Source organism: Chenopodium quinoa, unplaced genomic scaffold (genome assembly GCF_001683475.1).
Source record: "Chenopodium quinoa cultivar QQ74 unplaced genomic scaffold, ASM168347v1, whole genome shotgun sequence".
Classification (NCBI taxonomy): domain Eukaryota; kingdom Viridiplantae; phylum Streptophyta; class Magnoliopsida; order Caryophyllales; family Amaranthaceae; genus Chenopodium; species Chenopodium quinoa.
This window is the reverse complement of record NW_018744167.1, coordinates 1597498-1617409: the sequence shown is the minus strand read 5'-3', so window position 1 is coordinate 1617409 and position 19912 is coordinate 1597498. Positions and strand designations below refer to the sequence as shown.

Below are 19912 nucleotides of genomic sequence, written 5' to 3'. Positions count from 1 at the left end.
TGATGAACCAAGTCTCTTGCATGTATCCCAATGATGATGCTAGTACCCACAATACTGAAATAAGCTTGGCCTGTTTAGAGCCAATGTTAGGCCAGTGAACTAATTGGTGAGTCGTATTTTCCTTCAATATTTATATACGTATATTTTTGAAACTAGCTAATGTTTTCTTAAAAACAATAGGATGATTTCCATCAGGGAATACAAGAGGTAGTAAGCAAAGTTGATTTGGTTGCAAAGACTAGTAATTGTAGGTTACTTTTGATGAACTTGTAAAACCTCTAATCCAAACCACCTGCTTAAGTATATACGAGTATGATATATTACTGCACTTGCAAGCTATAACGAAAGCCAGTTTTTTTTTTTTGAAAAAAAACAAGAAAGTCAGACTTTACTTGTATGAGATACACCTCTCCTTTAAAACATCAAGTTACCACTTTCAATTAATACTCTATACAAGGTAATTCACTTTACAAGATTTGAGCTGAAATCCCACAATTTCCTTGCTAGATCAGCATCATTACTCTGTGAACTTGCTTTGGCTATATCACAATCACCAAAATATTTTCCACGAACCCCTTTCACGTCGGGGTGTAATGCTACATAGCATGTTGTTGCTGCACCCTGCGAAATGAATCCAACTGATACGTGTGTATACTTCCTCGCCAACTACAAAACAATTTGCTAACTAGCTGTTCCTGTACAGAAGGAATGTAAAAATTCAGCATTTACCTGTTGTACACTTTTGACAATTAATTGGCCAACTAGATTAACTAGACCTGCACAGATAGAAAGGAAAAAAGGAATAAAATACATCAAATGATGATCTTGCAGAGGATTCAAGAATTCAAAAGAGGTTGGATCATACCACAAGAATAACAGAATTTGGGGAAAACACAGAAGAAATAAAAAGGCAATAGGAGTATGAACCCTAACACAATATTCACGGAGATACGGTTTCTCTAATATAGTAATATGGCCTCAGATGAATATTGAATACTAAGAAAATTTTGAGCTAGTGAGTTACCGTTTCAATCAACTAATCACCAATGGAGCAAAATCTGTTACCTCTAAAAAGGCTGTGATGGCGAAAAATATCAGTGTCAACAACTCCTGGGTGAACTGAATTGGCTGTTATCTCCACCCGATCTTCCTGCACAACAAAGTAGTGTCACATGAAAGACTTCAAATGAAATTATTATAATCATCTCACTCTGACAATTCCTTTTACTACAGTATAGGAGAGCTCACATCTTGACAACATTGTATCAATATAGCTCAAAGGTGTAAAATAATTACCTAAGACGTGCTATGTCAATGAAAAAAAAAACCCCTAAAAAATGGCTAGATTATACTAGATAAATGACCATATTTAGATAATGTATTCAAGAGGCTGTAGTTATAAGATCTCTTTTTGTGATAGTGTATCTTACACGTTTATCTGCAGCTACAAGCACGCACCTTTAAACGCCTAGCAAGCTCATTAGCATGCAAAACATTTGCAAGCTTGGACTGACCATAGGCAGATAAGCTGTGATACCTGTGAATGATCGCAGAGAAATTTCACAATGAGAAATGGTGCATAATGATATTTTAGGTTACTGCTGAGTAGTTAGTTTTCGATAAATCTAATAATATGCTAGTGTAGTTATGTGTGTGTGTGTTTGAATGGATCGTAAAAATGTGCACCAAACCTTCATCAAATCAGATAAAAAATAACCCCCTTTTACAAATACAATTGAAGCATATTCTGACAAAATGTACCCTGCGGGGTCATTTATTTTGCCAAAAGGAATTCCTTCAGGATATGATAGCTGGTGGCGTCGTGATGACACATTTATAATCCTTCCTTCTCTATTTCTATTTAGTGCAGTCCTTTTCATTCTCTCAAGCAATAAATTTGTCAAAAGAAAGTGTCCTGCAAGATGGATAGATTACAGATTACACCTATTTCTGTCAAGATCAAAATAATCAAAATTTACGCAATTCAAGCCAATGATCATTAATGGATATGTTGCCTTACCTAAATGGTTGGTAGCAAATTGTAACTCAATCCCGTCCTTGGAAAGCATGAAAGGGGTAGCCATTATGCCTGCATTGTTACTTGAAGACAGGAAAAGGAAAGATTAAAAATAAAAAAAGTAAAGGAAGACTGATTATTTGTGAGTGTTAGTCCAAATAGAAAACAAGAACCAATACATAAGGAAAACACCAAACATATCGTCTATTCTGCATTATGAAAACTTTAATCTATTTTACATTCAGCTGGAAAATGCAATGAGGCCAAGACAAATTCATGATGCACCAGTAAGATGGTTGTGGATCCTTGTGCCTTCTCTATTTGCATGCAGATAGAGTAGATCCTACACTGTAGTCAGTTCTGTATCTGTATTATATTTGCATTTAAACAGAATCCAAAATTCAACCGATCCACCTAGAAGGATATCTCTGATATTAAAGCAGTTCACCATTTCATCTAAAGGTTTCTATTATTTTTGGCATTGAACACATCTAGATTATTTCTCCAAGTTATATCTGGTATACAAATAGGTTAGGTCAAATCAACAAGGTTAAGGTGGAGGAACAAACAAGTCAAGCATGCTTTAAAGCTACTCCTAGTCAGTGTCTCAATTTCACAGTTTTAATGGTAATCTAAAAGGAGAAAAAGGTCCGACTTATCACACTATCCTTTCAGCCATACCATCAGTTGGACTTACATAAGCAGATTAAGTGGAAGGCCTGAAGAATTAAATTCTGAAGCAAATTTTCTAACAGAAGCCATAGAGCTGAGGTCTAGTTCCATAGCATCAATTTTTGCAGATGGGATATCTCTTTCCATTACTTCTTTCACGTCCCTAGCTGCAGCCATATTCCTTACTGCCATTATAACATGGACACCACGCAATGCAAGCACACGGGCAGTTTCAGCTCCAATGCCACTTGTTGCTCCTGGAAAACAACATTTTGAAAAGGGAACTATAAACAATACAATAATTTAAGACCACCTGCCCAGAAACATTACAAAATTTTAACAACAAATTCACCATAGCCAAAGCAAACTTCCAACACCACTTTTAAAAAACCCCACCTGCCCAGAAACATTACAGAATTTAACAATAAACATGAGAGAGAATCCTAGAGAGAGAGAGAGAGAGAGAGAGAGTCCCCACCGGAACCACCAGACAAACTTCCAACACCACTTTTAAACAACCCCACCTCCGCCTTCACCACCCCCCCACCTTCCACTTCTCCCCGTTCCATCCCAATACTACCATCTCCCACCCATGTTCCCACCTCTTCTTCACCTCCCTCTCTTGTTTCCCAATCTTCCTCGTCCCTGCTTCATAATCAGCCACTCCTACCCACCCCAACAGGATCTTTAAACCACAAAAAAGTGCAGTCAAGCAGACCTTCCTTCAAGGAGGCTCTTAACAGCTCTCCCTCCTCAAATCTCTCACCTAACCCTCTTGTCACCCCAGCTGCAACCTCCCCTCCGCCCTGTTTCGATGTAGCTCTGAGATTTTTCTTCCAATCTCTGTTTCAGAGTACTCCAACCTATGCAACCCATGGGTGGATGCTATAATTTCGAAGGTGTGTGGAAAGTCTTTTTCCACAGACTACTACACTCAAGGGTTGGAAAAAATCTGGAGACCAATCGGCCCTTCCCCATTGGAAAGGGTTTTTTTCATCTCAAAATTCCAAGAATCAGCGGATGCCGTTAAAGTGCTAGATAAAGGCCCTTGGTTTCTTAATGGTATATTCATATATACACAAAGATGGAAACCAGGCTTCAGACCATCGGAGGAACAATGCTCTGTTTCACCCACATGGATAGAGTTGCCTGAATTACCAACGAAATTCCTCAACGAAGCTTTCCTCAAGAGATTAGGAAGTAGTATTGGCACTGTTATCAAGGTAACCATGAAACCCCAGGAACAAGGAACCTCCGGTTCGCTAGACTCCTCATCCTATTGAATCCAGCAAAACCAAAAAAAAGAGTCCATATGGATTGGCAAATTCAAGCAAAAAGTTCTCTACAAGGAATTCAATGATGGTGGCATTCCTTTGGCAAGGCAAAATATAGGAGAGAAGAATAAGGCAACTTCCAATGATGCTATAGGCGTAAGCAACCAGTCACAACCGACTGATTCGGCGGTTTGGAAAATTGCGGGGAAAAACATCAAAAACCACATTACCCAACAGTCCAAAGAAAAAGCGCGAAATGCCTTGGGACCTACAACAACCAAATACCCAAAATAACCCGTTCCTTCCGCTTCAAAAAATTTGCAGCTTACCAAGGCGCTGACGTGTCCTACCCCCATTCATCACTACTCCCAAATTCCATCATTACCTTCTCCCAAAACTTCACTTCAAGTTCTGATTTCTCGACTCCCCAACACTTCCTCTGCTTCTAGCCGCCTGGAAACGAATAGTCTTATCACTTGTCTTTTCACCTTTACCTCCTACCGCAGAAATTATGGCTTCTTTAAACCATAGCAACCTTTTAAAATCCCGGTTTCATGCTATTTTTTCAAACCACACCTCCTTCTCAACACCATCTTTTTCTTCTCAAGCAAAGCATAAAAATGCATCGCCTTCTCTTAAGTCAGAATCTCGACAAACTCATGGCCGAAGATCCGGAATTTGCAGAAGGATCAGCGGGATTCCTCAAGCCACCGATCAAACAACCGACGATCATTCACGTCAAACCAGTTCAGGACAGTAACATAATCACTTATACAAAGCCGGTGATGACATACCCGGACTCGATGTTCAATGTTCAATCTGATGTCCTTCTATGCGGAGGGCCCGGGTGGAGAGTGGAACCCGATAACTCCGGGCCTCATCCGGAAAATGCTTCTGGAACCTAAAAATGTTCCGGCGTTCATGACAAACCTCCATATGGAATATCTGGAGGAACCATTCAAGCTGGTGGGCGGACATAACACTCATCAACCCGGCCTTGGGAACTTTGCTGAAATGGTGGATAGCCAAGCTCCAAAACAACTACACTCTGATGTATGTTTCGTGGGAACTCCAATTTGTACTCGACCCGGTACCCGTTCTTCCAAGAGACAGAAAAGTCTTGTCAGAAGAATGGCTGGTTCTATAGTTGGTGGCCGGAACAAACAACGTCAAGTGGATGCATCTCGTCTCGAAGGCCCAACAACTTCGCCTAGAAGCGGCTTGGGGGAAACAGAAAGGGGGAACCCTGCAAATGTTCGGGGCGAAGGTCAAGAAGAACACCTTGTCGGTGTACAACCACTATCTGGGTCCATACGTAGAACTATAGACAGCAATGCGTCCTATGAGACCAAGAAAGAGATGCTAGCAATTCCAGAAATGAAGCCGGGAATGTCAATTCTGCTGTGGAACGCTAGAGGACTAGCGCGTGATGGCTTTAGAAGGAACATTCACCATCTGATTCAGGACCATTACCCGGAAATAGTGATCTTAACAGAGACAAAAGTTTCAAAATCCAACTGTGAAGATATCATTGACAACCTGCCTTTCAACTCCTTCGAGGTGGTGCACCCGGTGGGACTCTCAGGGGGAATTCTCATTTTGTGGAACTCCGGAGTGAACTTAGTCACCACGGTTTCCAAAGAGCCTCGTGCAACCCATGCCGTGGTTCAGGTAAATAACTCGACCACCTTCCTTCTTTCTTCCATTTATGGATTAGAGCTTTGGAATTCTTCAAAAATTATGTCATCCTCTATTTCTCTTCCTTGGCTTGTTTGTGGCGTTCGCTCATGAAAATGGGGAGGGAATCCACACCCTCTTCATAAAATGAGAAGCTATAAAGAGTGTATGGATTTCTGTAACTTGTCTGATTTAGGTTATATAGGCCACAAATTTACTTGGTTTAATAATAGGAAAAAAACTCCAATCTTTGAAAGGCTTGACAGATTACACCAGAATGGTCAACCATGTTCCCCACGTTAGTGGTCCATAATCTCCCTAGGCTTTCTTCTGACCATAACCCTCTCCTTCTGAAATTGACCCAATCCACCCTCTTTCCGGGAAGCTTCCTGATAAGCTTGCCTCCCTCTCTGTGAAACTCCAAACTTGGTCTAAAGTCTAATACCATTTTTAGATCACTTGTTTCAAAAAAGAGAAAATTTTTAGCTCGAATTAAGGGTGCCGGCCCTCGAAAGGGATCCTACAAATGAATTCCTTTTTGATCTAGATAGCCAGCTCAACAATGAGCTACAGCAATTACTAGACCAAGAGGAACTCTACTGGGCAACCAGAGCTAGAACAGAGTGGCTTGTTAATGGGGATAACAACACTAAATTCTTCCATACAACTGCTGTCATAAGAGGAAAAACCAACAGGATCCATACTCTCAAAAATGAAGTGGGAGAATGGATAGAAGACCCATTTCAGCTTCAAAACCATGTGTGTAATCACTTCAAAAATCTTTTCTGTTCTGACAACCCAAACCTTCCTTCCACTCCAATTCAATCTTGTGACAATTTTGTCTGTTCTACGACCCCCACCCTCATTGAGCTAAAAGAAGCTTTGTTCTCAATTGGATCCCTCAAAGCCCCGGGTGTGGATGGTTTCCATCAATCGCACTGGGATTTGATCCACTCAGATCTTTTGTCTTTTATCTCAAACATCTTCCAAACAAAAACAATCCCCCCTACATCAATAGAACTCCATAAGTTTAATCCCAAAAAATCAAAACCCTTCAAAAATAAATAGCTTCAGACCCATTAGCCTTGTTAACACACTCTACAAAGTAGTCACCAAAATCCTTGTGAACAGGATTAGACCCTACCTCCCTTCCATAATATCTCCTAACCAAAATAGCTCTATCAAAGGGAGAGGAGCTGAGCTGAAGTGAACTATATAGTTGCCAGTGAGGTTCTTCATTCTATGAGAAAGAAGAGAGGAAAATTTGGGGTCTTTGCTCTCAAAGTTAGACCTTGAAAAGGCATATGATAGACTTGAGTGGCCTTTTATTGAACATTGTTTAAAGCTGGTCAGTTTCTCCCAGGATTCTGTTTCTCTTATCAAATCCTATATCACCTCCACCCACGCTCAAATCCTTTTGAATGGTAAGATGACTTATTCTTTCCTTCCCTCTAGGGGTCTAAGACAAGGTGACCCCTTGTCCCCTTACCTTTTTATCATTAGCCTTGAGTTCTTGTCTACTTTGATACATGCTGAATGTCATAGCAAGAGGTGGAAGCCTTTCAGATTTAGGGGGGAGGGGGGGTGGGGGAAGACTAACATCTCCCCCCTTCTTTTTGCAGATGATGTCCTTCGCTTTGGAATTGCAGACAAAAAAACTCTAGCCTCCCTTTCAAACACCCTCCAAACTTTCTGCTCTTTCTGTGGTCAGAAAGTAAATGGAGACAAAAGTAGTATCTTTTTCTCTCCTAACACCTCCCAGGATTTGATTGATGATTTTGGACAAACTTTAAATGTTAAAACTTCATCCTCTTTAGGCACTTACCTAGGCTACCCTCTAACTGATAGAAAGCCTACAAAAAGACAACTCTATTCAATAGTTGACAAAGTGGGAAAAAAGCTTGCTGCTTGAAAAGCTTCCACCATGTCTAGAGCAGCCAGAATAGTTATGATTCAATCAAACTTACTCTCTCTGCCTAGATACAGTATGTCAGGTTTAAAGCTGCCAAAAGCCATCACCCAAAAACTTGACTCTATTTGTTCAAATTTCTTATGGGGTGGGAATCAGAACAAGAGAAAAACAACTTGGATTTCTTAAGAAGGGGTCTGCCAGGAGAAGTCAAAAGGGGGTTTGGGTTTTGTCACCCATGATGAGTTGAACCAGATTGCTCTGCTAGACTCTGCTGGATGTTGGATACTAAAAACAATTGGGCTGGCTCACTTCTCTTTGAGAAGTATGTGGCTAACAAACCAGCTCCTGTTCCCTTCAATAACGGATCACACATCTGGAAGGGAGTGGGACATGGTTGGGAGCTATTCAAGCATAGTCTCCATTGGGAACCAGGATGAGGAACAGATATCAACATTTGGCTAGATAATTGGCTGAAATCTGATACTCTAAGATCACTTCTTCTTGGCCCTATCAATTCATCAGCTGAGAACCTTACTCTCAGCCAAATCCAACCTCTTTCCCATTTACAGCTTGAAAATCGGATCAACTTCCAAGTAGATGACCACCTATTCCACAGATTGAAAGCTGTAATTCTGAACAATAATTCAGATTACAACTATACAAGTTGGACCAGAAAAGGAAAATTTAACATGAAGGATGCTTCAGCCTGGTTGGTATCTCAAAGATGTCCTGGAAACATCTTGAATTTGGATTTTCAGTGGGACACCATTTGGGAGGCTAACACTTATCCAAAGATTAAGGCCTTCCTTCGGCAAGCTGCTCATAACAGACTACCAACAAAGGAAAACCTTAACCTAAGAAACCTAGCTCCTCAAAGGCTTGTCCCTTCTGCCCAAGCTCCTCAGAAAATAGCCTGCACCTCTTTTTTGCCTGCCCCATAGCTGCTCAGTTTTGGGTAGACATGCAGATGCCAACTCACCTGACCCCTAAACAAAACCAACCTTTCCAAGATTGGCTGTTCAGAAACTTGAAATTTCACTCCCCCTCCCATAATGGGATCCCCTGGAATACCATCTTTTCTTTTGCTCTATGGTCAATCTGGAGAAGAAGAAATGATTGGATCTTCTCTAACAAAAATTCCATTCCTCAAAAGTCCAAAACCCATTGCATCTGGGCTGCTTCTGAATGGTTCTAATCTACCACTAGATCCACTAAGAAATCAAAGCTTGGTATCATTGCTTGGGCTCCTCCTCCCCAAAATTCTCTCAAAATCAATGTTGATGCTTCCTTTATTCACAGTACTAAGCAAACAGGGTGTGCAGCAGTCTGCAGAGATCATACTGGCTCTTGGGTGGGTGGTTTTCTTTGGAAGGGTTATGCACCATCTCCAGGGGAAGCTGAAATCAAAGCCATCTCGTTAACATTAGAATGGCTACTTGACAAGGGGTGGACAAACTGCAGTATTCACCCAGACAACAAGGCAGCAGTAGAGGAAATTAATCATTGTCAGAGTGCTAACTTGATATCACCTTCCATTCTTAATTGCAGGCAGCAGCTGGAGCTTCTCCATGAAGTCACTATCAAGTATGAAGAGCGGGAAAAAAACAAGGTGGCTGACATCCTTGCTAAGCATGCTAGAGGAGATCAGTTTTCAATGTACCAAATTTGTAATTTAGAAACTCCTCCAAATGTCTGTACTAATGTTCTAGCAAATGACTTAGCTTCTTTTGGACAACAAACTAATAGCCAAGGCAGTATTTTGGGATCGCCTAGGGGCATCCAACTTGGGTCTGTAAACTCTATTAATCTAGCTTAATGTATTCCCCCGTTTTCTTAAAAAAAAAAAAAGCAAATCAGAAATTGATGTTTTACATATGGCATCATTTGAGAACGGGGGACTATAAATTCCATATTCTACAGACTAACAAGATTCCTCTCCTGTATTCACTAAGAAGGACAGACAGCCTATACAGCAAGCGATTAGAGGCTTAATAAATCCTTCTGCAATATGGGTGTATGTGATAAACGGGCCTAAGCTACACCCATCACAACTGTCTACTTTATACGACCAAAGAGGTTCCACCTCAAAACCATACGGCAATGAGGGGAGTAACCCCTTAGCCTTATAAAGTGGACACAATTTTCTTATTTCTTCAATGTGGGATACACTTCCCTAGAATTTACACGTTTTCAATGTGGGACAATACTTTCACTCACATGTGGGTTTACTCATGGGCTCAACACTCCCCCTCACATGTGATCTGTCCATAATACTAGCCCAGATCACAATACAACCCAACTTGGCTCTATACCATGTAAAGAGGTGAACTTTGGCTTGAATTTCATTACACCATGAGCAGCAAAATATATAGTACAAGAAGACCAGTTTCCCAATCCTACACCAAACGTGTATGCTAGCTAAGGAAACAAAAGATAAACCTTAGAAAATATATCCTAGGGAATCTAAATATTCACCAAATCAAATATCTCCTAAATATACTCTAAACATAAACATATTTTGAATGTTAGTCGTGCTTTGAGATTTCAAGCAAAACTACCAATTTACTTTTGGGGTGAATGTGTTCTCACTGCCGCTCATTTAATTAATCGTACCCCAACTCCTCTTTTGGAGAACAAAACACCGTTTGAGATTCTTTTCGACAAACCACCATCCTTTGATACTATTAGAACCTTTGGTTGCTTATGCTTTGCCCATAATCAGAAAACCAAGGGAGATAAGTTTGCTAGTCGTAGTCGCAAATGTATTTTCGTGAGATATCCGTTTGGTAAAAAGGGATGGAGAGTGTTTGACTTAACTACAAAAGAATTTTTTATTTCCCAAGACGTGAAATTTATTGAAGAAGTGTTTCTGTTAGGGAGTCCGAAGGAAGTGAATATCTCATATAATGAGTATGATGATCATAATATTGATGAGGATTTTTCAGCAATAATTTATGAAGATGAAAATGATGTTGGCGATCCTAAGCATTCAGCCCAATCGAGCTCCACACAATACCCAGCGGCTGATTAGGCCTTATCAGCGCCCGCTGGGCCTACATCACAGCAGCCCACCTTACATTCTGGTAAGCCCGCTGGAAATCCCTTGCCCGCTGTACCCTCAAGCACCAAGCTCACTTCTGCCTCTGATCCACACGCTGGAAAACCAACGCATGCTGGGCCACGCGAGTCTGCCCCCATCTCCACGCCATTTGATGATGATGGACCTCTTCCTCATGGGCCTATGTCTGGTCCGCAGGTTCAAGACAATGGAGATGGCTTAAATGAGCAAGCAATGGGTCGTGGATTTCGTCAAAAATTTCCAAACGTCTTGCATCGTGATTTTGTAACACATACGGTTTTTGCTAATAGTCCACTCTCTTTTCCTTCGGATCACTCCTAAGGTACTCCTTATCCTTTAGCACATTACATAAATTGTGACAATTTTTCTATCAATTATCGGAAATTTCTTGCAGCAATTATCAAGGGTAATGACCCAAAATCTTTCAAAGAGGCGATAAAATATGATGGATGACGCAAATCTATGAAAGAGGGAATCCGTGCTCTGGAGGACAATGGTACATGGACCTTGGAGCATCTTCCTCCTGGAAACGTGCTCTTGGGAGTCAATGGGTCTATAAAACCAAATATTTGTCCAATGGTGATATTGAGCGCCTAAAATCTCGATTAGTGATATTCGGCAATCATCAGCAAGCTGGAATTGACTATGATGAAACTTTTGCTCCAGTGGCCAAGATGACTACTGTTCGTGCTTTTCTTACGATAGCAGCTTGCAAGAATTGGGAGTTACATCAAATGCATGTTCACAATGCCTTTCTGCATGGTGATCTCGATGAAGAGGTGTACATAAAATTGCCCCCCGGATTTGAAAGTTCGGATCCTTCTTTGGTGTGTAAGTTGCGCAAATCACTATATGGCTTGAAACAAGCTCCTAGGTGTTGGTTTGCGAAATTGGTGTCAGCTTTGAAACGGTCCGATTCAATTTGGATTAATCTTTGTTCACATATACTAATGGTAAAACTCAGATTAATGTCTTAGTTTATGTGGATGATCTTATTATTTCTGGGAATGATTCCGCTGCACTTAAGGTTTTCAAGGCATATTTCAATGATTTTTTCAAGATGAAAGATCTTGGATCTCTTAAATATTTTTTGGGCATTGAGGTGGCTCGTAGTTCATATGGTTTGTTTTTTGCGTCAACGCAAGTACACCTTAGACATTATCTCTAAAACAGGTCTCTTAGGAGCAAAGCCGAGTGGGTTTCCCATCGAACAAAACCATCGGCTTGCTCATGCTGCCGGCGATTTTCTGAAGGATCCCGAGAGCTATCGTCGTCTTGTGGGACGGCTCATTTATCTTGCACGGACTCGCCCGGATTAAGCTTATTCGGTTCACATTTTATCACAGTTCATGCAAGCACCTCGTGTGGAACATTGGGAAGCGGCATTGAGGGTTGTTCGATACTTGAAAAGGACCCCTGGTCAAGGTATATTGTTGCGTTATGATAGTGAGCTCACATTGGAAGGATGGTGTGACTCGGATTGGGCGGCGTATCCTCTTACTCGTCGTTCATTGATAGGTTGGCTAGTGTTCCTTGGGCCAATCCCCGATTTCTTGGAAAACTAAGAAACAACATACGGTTTCCAAGTCATCTGCTGAAGCGGAGTATAGGTCTATGGCAGCGGTCACTTGTGAATTGAAGTGGCTTAAAGGTTTGTTGTTGAGTTTGGGTGTTCAACATCCTAAAGCAATTAAATTGTTCTGTGATAATGAGTTAGCGTTGCATATTGCGAAGAATCCCATGTTTCATGAGCGTACGAAACACATATAAGTTGATTGTCACTTTGTTCGTGATGCAATCAATGAAAGCTTGATTTCTCCATTACATGTGTCTACTTCGGCTCGATTGGCGGATATATTCACAAAAGCTCTCGGGGAAGACTCAGTTTGATTATCTTCTTTCAAAGTTGGGCATTTTCGAATCTCATGCTCCAACTTGAGGGGGTATAAAGATATATTTAGAGTATATTTAGGAGATATTTGATTTGGTAAATATTTAGATTCCCTAGGATATATTTTTTAAGGTTTATCCTTTGTTTCCTTAGCTAGCATACACGTTTGGTGTAGGATTGGGAAACAAGTCTTCTTGTACTATATATTTTGCTGCTCATGGTTTAATGAAATTCAAGCCAAAGTTCACCTCTTTACAATATGGCATTGGGGATAACATACTGAGCTACCCTGATGTTTGTTGTTTTGACTCTTAATGAATGAGAGTTTCCTCCATAATCCACATACATCAGAAATTGACAAATGAAATACAAAAGATTCTGAATTCAAGTTAAGTTATGTAACTTATTCCCTAATTGTCTTACATATGCTTCTTTTTGCGATGCAATTTCATCACATTGTTGCATATAATGAATATCTTTTGGAAAATTCTAACAATTTGGTCTATGTAAAATAAACATTTCAAGTTTCAACACTATTTGCACCAAAATAAATAAATTGGTTTAGTTCAACCAGCTCATAATACCAAAAAATGTCAAAGTTGCGCATTGGAGACCGTAAAAACACAAACATTGCGATTAATTAAAATAAACACTGTAAATAAATTGAATTACATACGGAGCAATACTCATCAACAATTGCATATATTCAAAAAAATCCAGTATTATCAGATTGAAGATGAAGCTCAAAGTACTCTCAAATCTTTGTATATTTCAGGAATTCCACTTAAATAACTAGGGTTTTGCTTGAATTTTGATCACAATTAAAAGCAAAAACAAAATTAAAGAAGGGAAACGTGATGAACCTGTAACAATGGCGGTAAGACCGTTGCCATTGATTCCCTGAGTAACTTCCTCAGCTGTCGAATATCCTGAGAATCCAGACGAACCTTTTCTGCTAAACAACCACATCCTCCACTTCTTTCTCTCTCCGTTGACCGTCGAGCGTTGAGAGTTGACCGATTGGGTTTGGGTAGAGAAAATGGGTTACAACAGTTCCGGAAACCAGAGTTTATGAATGATCAACTCTGGAAAGTAATCTGATTATTACGTAGTATGGAGTACTGAGTATATTTTAATCTGATTATTCCTGAGAGAGTACGAGTATATAACAATTAACTTAATCACAATCCCGAACAAAAAATGAACTCCAACTTAAACCTCTTTTTTTATTGTCATTTTATTTGACATTTTTATCAAAATATCGACTATAGAGTTATACGGAGCAAGTCATAACCCATGTTTATTTGACATTTTTTAGTTACAACGTAAATTTGAGAAGGGGAGATTTGCTTAAATTGGTAAATATATATATATATTGTTATTTTATTTTTATTTATTTATTTATAATTTATAATGAGAGTTGGTCAGTAAAATTCAGCAAATAAGTTACAACCTGTAGCCAACAAATTTAAAAATGCTTGTATCAAGTTACAAGCACAAGTTACAGGACTGCATGAAAACTCAGCACATCAGTACATCTCATGTTTTATCTTTTTAGGATCTATCTTCAAACAAGATATCACACCATATATATGAATATTTCTGTTTAAAATCTCATTGCAGGTACAATCTTCAATCGGCATCAAAGGATTCAAAGCACTGCAAGCTATACGTTACATATCAATCAGTCCTTTAAGAACCAAGAATGAGCCTACACTTTTCTTTCTTTTCTGTTCGCTATAATTGAATCATACATCGAGTGTAGAGAATTATCATCAAACATTGATCAATTTCATGCTAAAGTCCCACAGTTTTTGGGCCAAGGTAGCATCTTTAGCTTGTGAAGTAGTCTTGGCTAGGTTGCAGTCACTGAAATATTCACCACTTACGCCCTTGACCTGTGGGTGCATAGCAACATAACAAGTTGTAGCAGCTCCCTGAAATTATAAGCTCTAGATTAGAAGAGAGAATATTTTCAGAAGTATTGTTTGATAGGAAGTGAATATAGGCCATAGAAAGGACTTTTAAATCAGTGTGAAAATTTCATTGACAGGAACGCGATGATTCTAAATATAATCAAACCATATCCTTAAGTTCCAGATGATACAGTTCTAGAAAGTATTTGGTCATCCTGAAACCTACCTGTGGAACACTTTTCAAGACATACTTGCCAACCGTACTAGTAATACCTGCCACATTGAATCACCATAAAATGAGATCAAGTTTAAAAAAGAACGCTGAATCCCCCCGAGACCCCCACCCCCCAACCCCCAAACCCCCCCCCCCCCCCAAAAAAAAAAATAACTGGATAGACATAAATTTGAGTAACACATGCAAAGTCAGTAAGAACTACCCCTAAGCAGAGTACCATTTATCAAGCTGTTATGGCGGAAAAGGTTTGTAGTAATTGCCCCGGGATGAAGAGAATTTGCAGTTATATTGGCCCCTTCATCCTGATCAACAAATGCATTATCACCTTAGATTACATATGAAAGTTACAACAAAATAATAGCAAATCAATTTAACTTATAACTGGTACATCTATAAGGCAACCAAAACTGAGAAGTTCTAACTGGAAATAGTTTGACAAGATCAATTCATCAATTCCATAGCCCTCTCTCCTCCACTCCCAATTAAGAATAACAGATGAGAATCATGAGATAGTGACTGAATAAAGGAAGATATTAACAATTGAACAACTTAATTCTGAGGCAGAGGTCAAAGAAGTACCTTTAAACGTCTGGTAAGCTCATTAGCATGCAGAATGTTAGCAAGCTTCGATTGACCATATGCACGCCAACTGCTGTACCTGTACAGTTCATGAAAATACTATGAAGTCCATCAAGAAGAATCAACTACGTAACATATCACCACAGAGGGGGTGGGGGGACTCTACATATATTTATCTGTGCAACACAAGTTTCCTTAAGACAACAGAGGGGTTGGATGAGGGTAAGGCTCCATATATTTGGACCGCCCAGGCTTCCAGAATCTAGACCCTATATGTCGACAGAATATACCCAGAAGGGTTGACAAACCACAGTCAGGAATTAACATATTACCCTGATGGATCATTAAGTTTATCAAAGCGAATTCCTTCGGAGTATGGAAAACGGTGAGCCTCTGATGAGACATTAACAATCCTTCCCTCCTTGCCACTATCCAGAGCTGCTTTCTTCATGGTGTCCAACAGAAGATGCGTCAGAAGAAAATGACCTGTAAAAAAGATGTAAAAAATGTTCAGTGGATGATTTTTAAGATCAGCAAAATGACTCCTAAAATTCATGCTATTATATAATCTCTCATAAAAATCTGATTGACATCAGTAACAGCAAATTTTGAAGATTAAACTTAATCAGGAAGGCATAGATGATCCTCTCCCCGCAAAAATAACAGCAATGGGGTGGATAAATTCTGGATATTTTGAACAAGATAAACCCGTTGATGTATTCCAATGATAAAATACTACTGTCATACTTATTACACCAACTTACCTAAGTGGTTTGTTGCAAACTGAAGCTCTATGTTGTCTTTAGAGAGCATGAAAGGGGTGGCCATTATTCCTGCATTGTTACTTAAAATGATGAAGGCAGGTTAAGAGTATACTCAAAAAAAGGTTGAAACACAGAGCATATGTATGAACCAGTAATTAATAAATGGCACACCACTACCAAGTCTACCAGGCACTCAGGCAGTGTAAACATGCTCATATAGGGGGAGGAATATAAGGATAATAGCTAAAAATTAAGAAATGTGAAGGTTGAAAGCCCAGGGAAAAAAAAACACAATTACATAGGAGTTTCTTACATTAAAAGGTTAAGTGGCCGCTTTGAGGACTTATAATCTGATGCAAATTTTCTTACAGATGCCATTGAGTTCAAATCCAACTCCATAGTATCAACTTTAGCATTGGGGATTTCCTGAACTATTTTATCCTTGACCTCTTTGCCTGCATCCATATTCCTAACACCCATGATAACATGTACACCGCGCAATGCAAGAACACGTGAGGTTTCGGCACCAATCCCACTCGACGCTCCTGTTCAATAGTTGAGCCAAGTAAAAATTTGTACAGGAGACATGAATATGCTTTAGCTACATAAATTTGCATCCAGAAAAAAACAACACTGTTCACCACAAAATATTGAGTAAAAAGAAAAAGAAATGTCTCCAGAATGGACCTTAATTCTAGTTTTCATTTAAACATCTGGCACCATAATCCATAAACCAATCTCCACCAAAGAAGGGTTTAGTCATAGTACAAATTAGTAAGGTAAATTCATTTCGTCAAAAAAAAAAAAAAAAAAAAAAGAAGGTATATTTACAAAGTTTCACAGTTCCAAGGTGCCACTGTACCAGTAGCATCCGCTTTATTTTAAGCAGCAGCAAGACAATGCAAAGTTAAAAGTTTTCTCAGAACCATCTGAACCCATATCACTTAGCGAACCATATGTTACCTTGGTGGATCCAACATTGTTCATGAATTAATCTTATACTCATATTTATCAGCTGAAAGTAGAGAAGCTATATAAAATCTAAGTGCAAAGCCAACATACACCGACAAGACAATATGAGATGAACCTTTTTGCTGTGACTCACTTCCATTTGATTAACCATGAGAATACAATTTTCTTCATAAAACAAGCAGCCAGACTTCCAGGAAGTTGTAGGCTAGCTTTGATAGACATACATCATCAACAACAATTTCCACATCCTTCCCTGATTTCCCTCCATCCCTGAAACAAGTTAACACTCACAATCTCCATGACACACTTTTTACCGTTAAAATATCGACTTACAAAAAACTGATGTTTTGCATCCAAACAAATCCAACAACATTCCACACGAAGGTTCCATAACCGGACAATCATAACCTCTAAAAATTGTAAAAACACACTTCTAGCTACTTCATAATACCCATTCTCAAACTTTCCCCACCTATTGAATTTAACACTAAAGCAAATTGGGCTTTTTTTTTTTTTTTTTTGGCAACATATACATATTGTATCACAAATGAACATGTGCACAATTGCACAAACATCACAAAAACAACCTGAATCAACTCAAGGTACCCAACTATAACAAACACATGAATATTGCTCTAATGAACTATACAATTTAGGGTTTGTAGCTAAATCTGGCATCAAAATGAACCCATCAAACAATCAACCAATTAACAAAATTTTAACAAAAATCAGATACCCATTTGCCAAAAATTGAAAATTTGCCAAAATTTAAGCTTGGAAATGCATATAAAATGAAGAAAACAAACCTGTAACGATGGCAGTGAGATCAGTACCATCAATTCCATTGGTAACTTGTTCAGCAGTTGATGAACTAGAAAACCCAGATGCCCCTTTTCCCCCAAACAACCACATTTTCTCTCTTCAATCAGAATCACTGAGCCAATCAATTTACGAACAACTCAATAATCGGCTAATATTTTCAGTTAATTTATTTGTAGGATTACCAAAAAGGGGTAAATCATTGATTCATTGATACCAAACATGCTAGGCTGAATTTGTTTTTATCCGGTGAGTATTATCGTGTCAATTATACTACCTCGGTTTTTTCGTTGATACCGTTTGACTTTTACACTATTTATACACTATACTTTAACTCGCTTTTGTGATTTATAAATATGATAAATAGTATGTGAGATCTTATTTGAAACATCTTGATGTATATTTTATTAATATCCACTTTTTATAATTTTAGAATGTTGATAATTAGAGATGTTAAGCGTTAAAAACATGTGTTGACAAGCGTGATAATAAAAAAATGTCAACTAAAAATAAAACGGAAGAAGTATTAATAAAGTATTCATGTTATTGTTACGTCGACTGTGGTGTGTATCTCGTGCTCGTGTCGTTTTAGGCTTTTAATTTTTTTTGTGGGTTGTTACAGTCATATTACCATTTCATACTTCATAGGAGTCCACTGTACTCGTAGTGATTTATGTTAGGTTCAATACACTTTTTTTGATTTAATTTGGTTTACTTTCCCAAAAAAAAAAAAAGAAAAAAAAAATATTAATTCGATTTGAGACTTTGAGTTGGAGTCTCGTCTGATTTTCTGATTGACTAAATTATTTCCTAACCGAAAAAAAAATTATCAAATGAAACATCATAAGATTTGAGAGTGAGAGATAGCTCAAGTGGTTAGAACTACCCTCCCAATTCCAAGAGACACTGGGATCGATTCTCATCATCTGCCTTTGTGACTCTCGAAACACCAAAAAAAAAAAAAAGAACGTTATAAGATTTGTATAAATGTGTGTTTAATACAACTACCATTTTTTTTTTAAGTTCATTACTTCATCACTTTTCCTTTAACGACCCTTTTTTTTATTTTTTTATTTTTAATTTACAGTTTCGCCTCCCTTTTTTTTTTTTTTTTTTTTTTAAATCTTCTCTTAGGTAAATGATTTTGACATACTCATTGAGAGAGTATAGTTTTCTATCCTCCGCTCATAGGGAAGTTATAACTTATAAGCGGATATGTCAAAATCAATTTCTCTTTCTTTATTTTATTTAATTTTATTGTTTCATTCTTTTTTTTTGAAACATATTGTTTCATTCTCTTTATATGGTCTCCACTTATACTTAATAGTTAATACCTTACTTTTGATCAATTATGTTAATTATTAATGTGTTGGTTCTCAATAAACCCACTTATACAATATTTTACTCCATCTAACTCATTTTTTTATAATATGTGTCAGTTAAATCGATGCACTTAAAAAAAAAAAAGTGAGAGTGATACTTTCATAATTTTTTAAATTATTGAATAGTCACTATGTAAACGCAAATTAAAAGCTCTAATTTCGCCTGATTTGATATTTTTTTTAATGAGCTAATATTTACTTGTATAAGCTAAATTGAACATAGCAAGTGGTGTGGAATTCATATAGATTATGAGGTATTTTGTACCATAAGCGTTAATACAAAATTATAGTCTTTTTGAAGGAAAATACAAAATTATAGTTTCACCAGCATAAAACTATTACTTCGTATTATTGTGAATAAGTTTGAAGATTACTTCAAATTGTAAATATAGTCAAGATTCTAAACAAGAAAAATAATAAAAAAAAAAAGAAAAGAAAAGAAAAACAAAGGGATCGGAGTACCATATTGCAGAACAAGACGTTAACTTGGATTATTTTGTACCCAATACATGAAAAGAATTATAATACGTAGCATTTATGATTGAATTTCAATGTTGCAGTGCATTACACTTATTTTTAACATCAAGAACCAACACATTAATAATTATGTTTGACACATTATTTGACCAATTCCATGCTGAACTCCCACAATTTCCTAGCCAACGTGATATCCTGAGCTTGTTTAGAAGGCTCGGCTAAATCACAGTTATTGAAATATCACCA

At 38.2% G+C, this 19912-nt stretch overlaps 3 protein-coding genes across 6 annotated transcripts; 1 reads left to right on the top strand and 2 right to left on the bottom strand.

Annotated features, from left to right (window-relative positions):
• Window positions 1–226: 226 nt before the first annotated feature.
• Window positions 227–13742, bottom strand: LOC110693834 (short-chain dehydrogenase TIC 32, chloroplastic-like). 3 transcript variants are annotated; one of them, XM_021870987.1, is made up of 8 exons: window positions 3168–3667; window positions 2715–2946; window positions 2021–2100; window positions 1762–1915; window positions 1459–1537; window positions 1066–1150; window positions 730–776; window positions 227–621 (listed from the first exon to the last, which is right to left on the bottom strand). In XM_021870987.1, exons 1-8 carry the CDS (start codon window positions 3256–3258, stop codon window positions 463–465), a joined length of 927 nt encoding a protein of 308 aa, XP_021726679.1. In that variant the 5' UTR covers window positions 3259–3667; the 3' UTR covers window positions 227–462. The 3 variants fall into 3 exon arrangements, with proteins under 3 accessions (XP_021726679.1, XP_021726678.1, XP_021726680.1); XM_021870986.1 differs by lacking the exon at window positions 3168–3667 and adding an exon at window positions 13386–13741 and having other exon boundaries at window positions 230–621; XM_021870988.1 differs by lacking the exons at window positions 730–776; window positions 3168–3667 and adding an exon at window positions 13386–13742 and having other exon boundaries at window positions 523–695.
• Window positions 4749–9400, top strand: LOC110693833. Its single transcript, XM_021870985.1, has 2 exons — window positions 4749–7064; window positions 9101–9400. The coding sequence occupies exon 1, from the start codon at window positions 4774–4776 to the stop codon at window positions 5752–5754; it is 981 nt and encodes a 326-aa protein (XP_021726677.1). The 5' UTR covers window positions 4749–4773; the 3' UTR covers window positions 5755–7064; window positions 9101–9400.
• A 238-nt stretch (window positions 13743–13980) lies between the features above and the next one.
• LOC110693831 (short-chain dehydrogenase TIC 32, chloroplastic-like) lies at window positions 13981–18058 on the bottom strand. 2 transcript variants are annotated; one of them, XM_021870982.1, is made up of 8 exons: window positions 17795–18058; window positions 16330–16561; window positions 16017–16096; window positions 15585–15738; window positions 15253–15331; window positions 14876–14975; window positions 14665–14711; window positions 13981–14459 (listed from the first exon to the last, which is right to left on the bottom strand). In XM_021870982.1, the coding sequence occupies exons 1-8, from the start codon at window positions 17898–17900 to the stop codon at window positions 14298–14300; spliced, it is 960 nt and encodes a 319-aa protein (XP_021726674.1). In that variant the 5' UTR covers window positions 17901–18058; the 3' UTR covers window positions 13981–14297. The 2 variants fall into 2 exon arrangements, with proteins under 2 accessions (XP_021726674.1, XP_021726675.1); XM_021870983.1 differs by having other exon boundaries at window positions 14891–14975; window positions 17795–18056.
• Between the last annotated feature and the right edge of the window lie 1854 nt (window positions 18059–19912).

What these genes read in the sequence shown, in the direction of transcription:
- LOC110693833 (XM_021870985.1), top strand. Translation starts at nt 4,774, where the DNA reads ATGTTCAATCTGATGTCCTTCTATGCGGAGGGCCCGGGTGGAGAGTGG.
- LOC110693834 (XM_021870986.1), bottom strand. Translation starts at nt 13,491, where the DNA reads ATGTGGTTGTTTAGCAGAAAAGGTTCGTCTGGATTCTCAGGATATTCG. An exon ending in TCTTACCGCCATTGTTACAG is followed by an intron (nt 2,947 to 13,385) that starts GTTCATCACGTT and finishes GTTGTTTTCCAG; the next exon opens with GAGCAACAAGTGGCATTGGA. An exon ending in ATTTGCTACCAACCATTTAG is followed by an intron (nt 1,916 to 2,020) that starts GTAAGGCAACAT and finishes TCCATCTTGCAG; the next exon opens with GACACTTTCTTTTGACAAAT.
- LOC110693831 (XM_021870982.1), bottom strand. Translation starts at nt 17,900, where the DNA reads ATGTGGTTGTTTGGGGGAAAAGGGGCATCTGGGTTTTCTAGTTCATCA. An exon ending in AGCTTACCAGACGTTTAAAG is followed by an intron (nt 14,976 to 15,252) that starts GTACTTCTTTGA and finishes TTTGTTGATCAG; the next exon opens with GATGAAGGGGCCAATATAAC. An exon ending in AAATGGTACTCTGCTTAGGG is followed by an intron (nt 14,712 to 14,875) that starts GTAGTTCTTACT and finishes TCAATGTGGCAG; the next exon opens with GTATTACTAGTACGGTTGGC.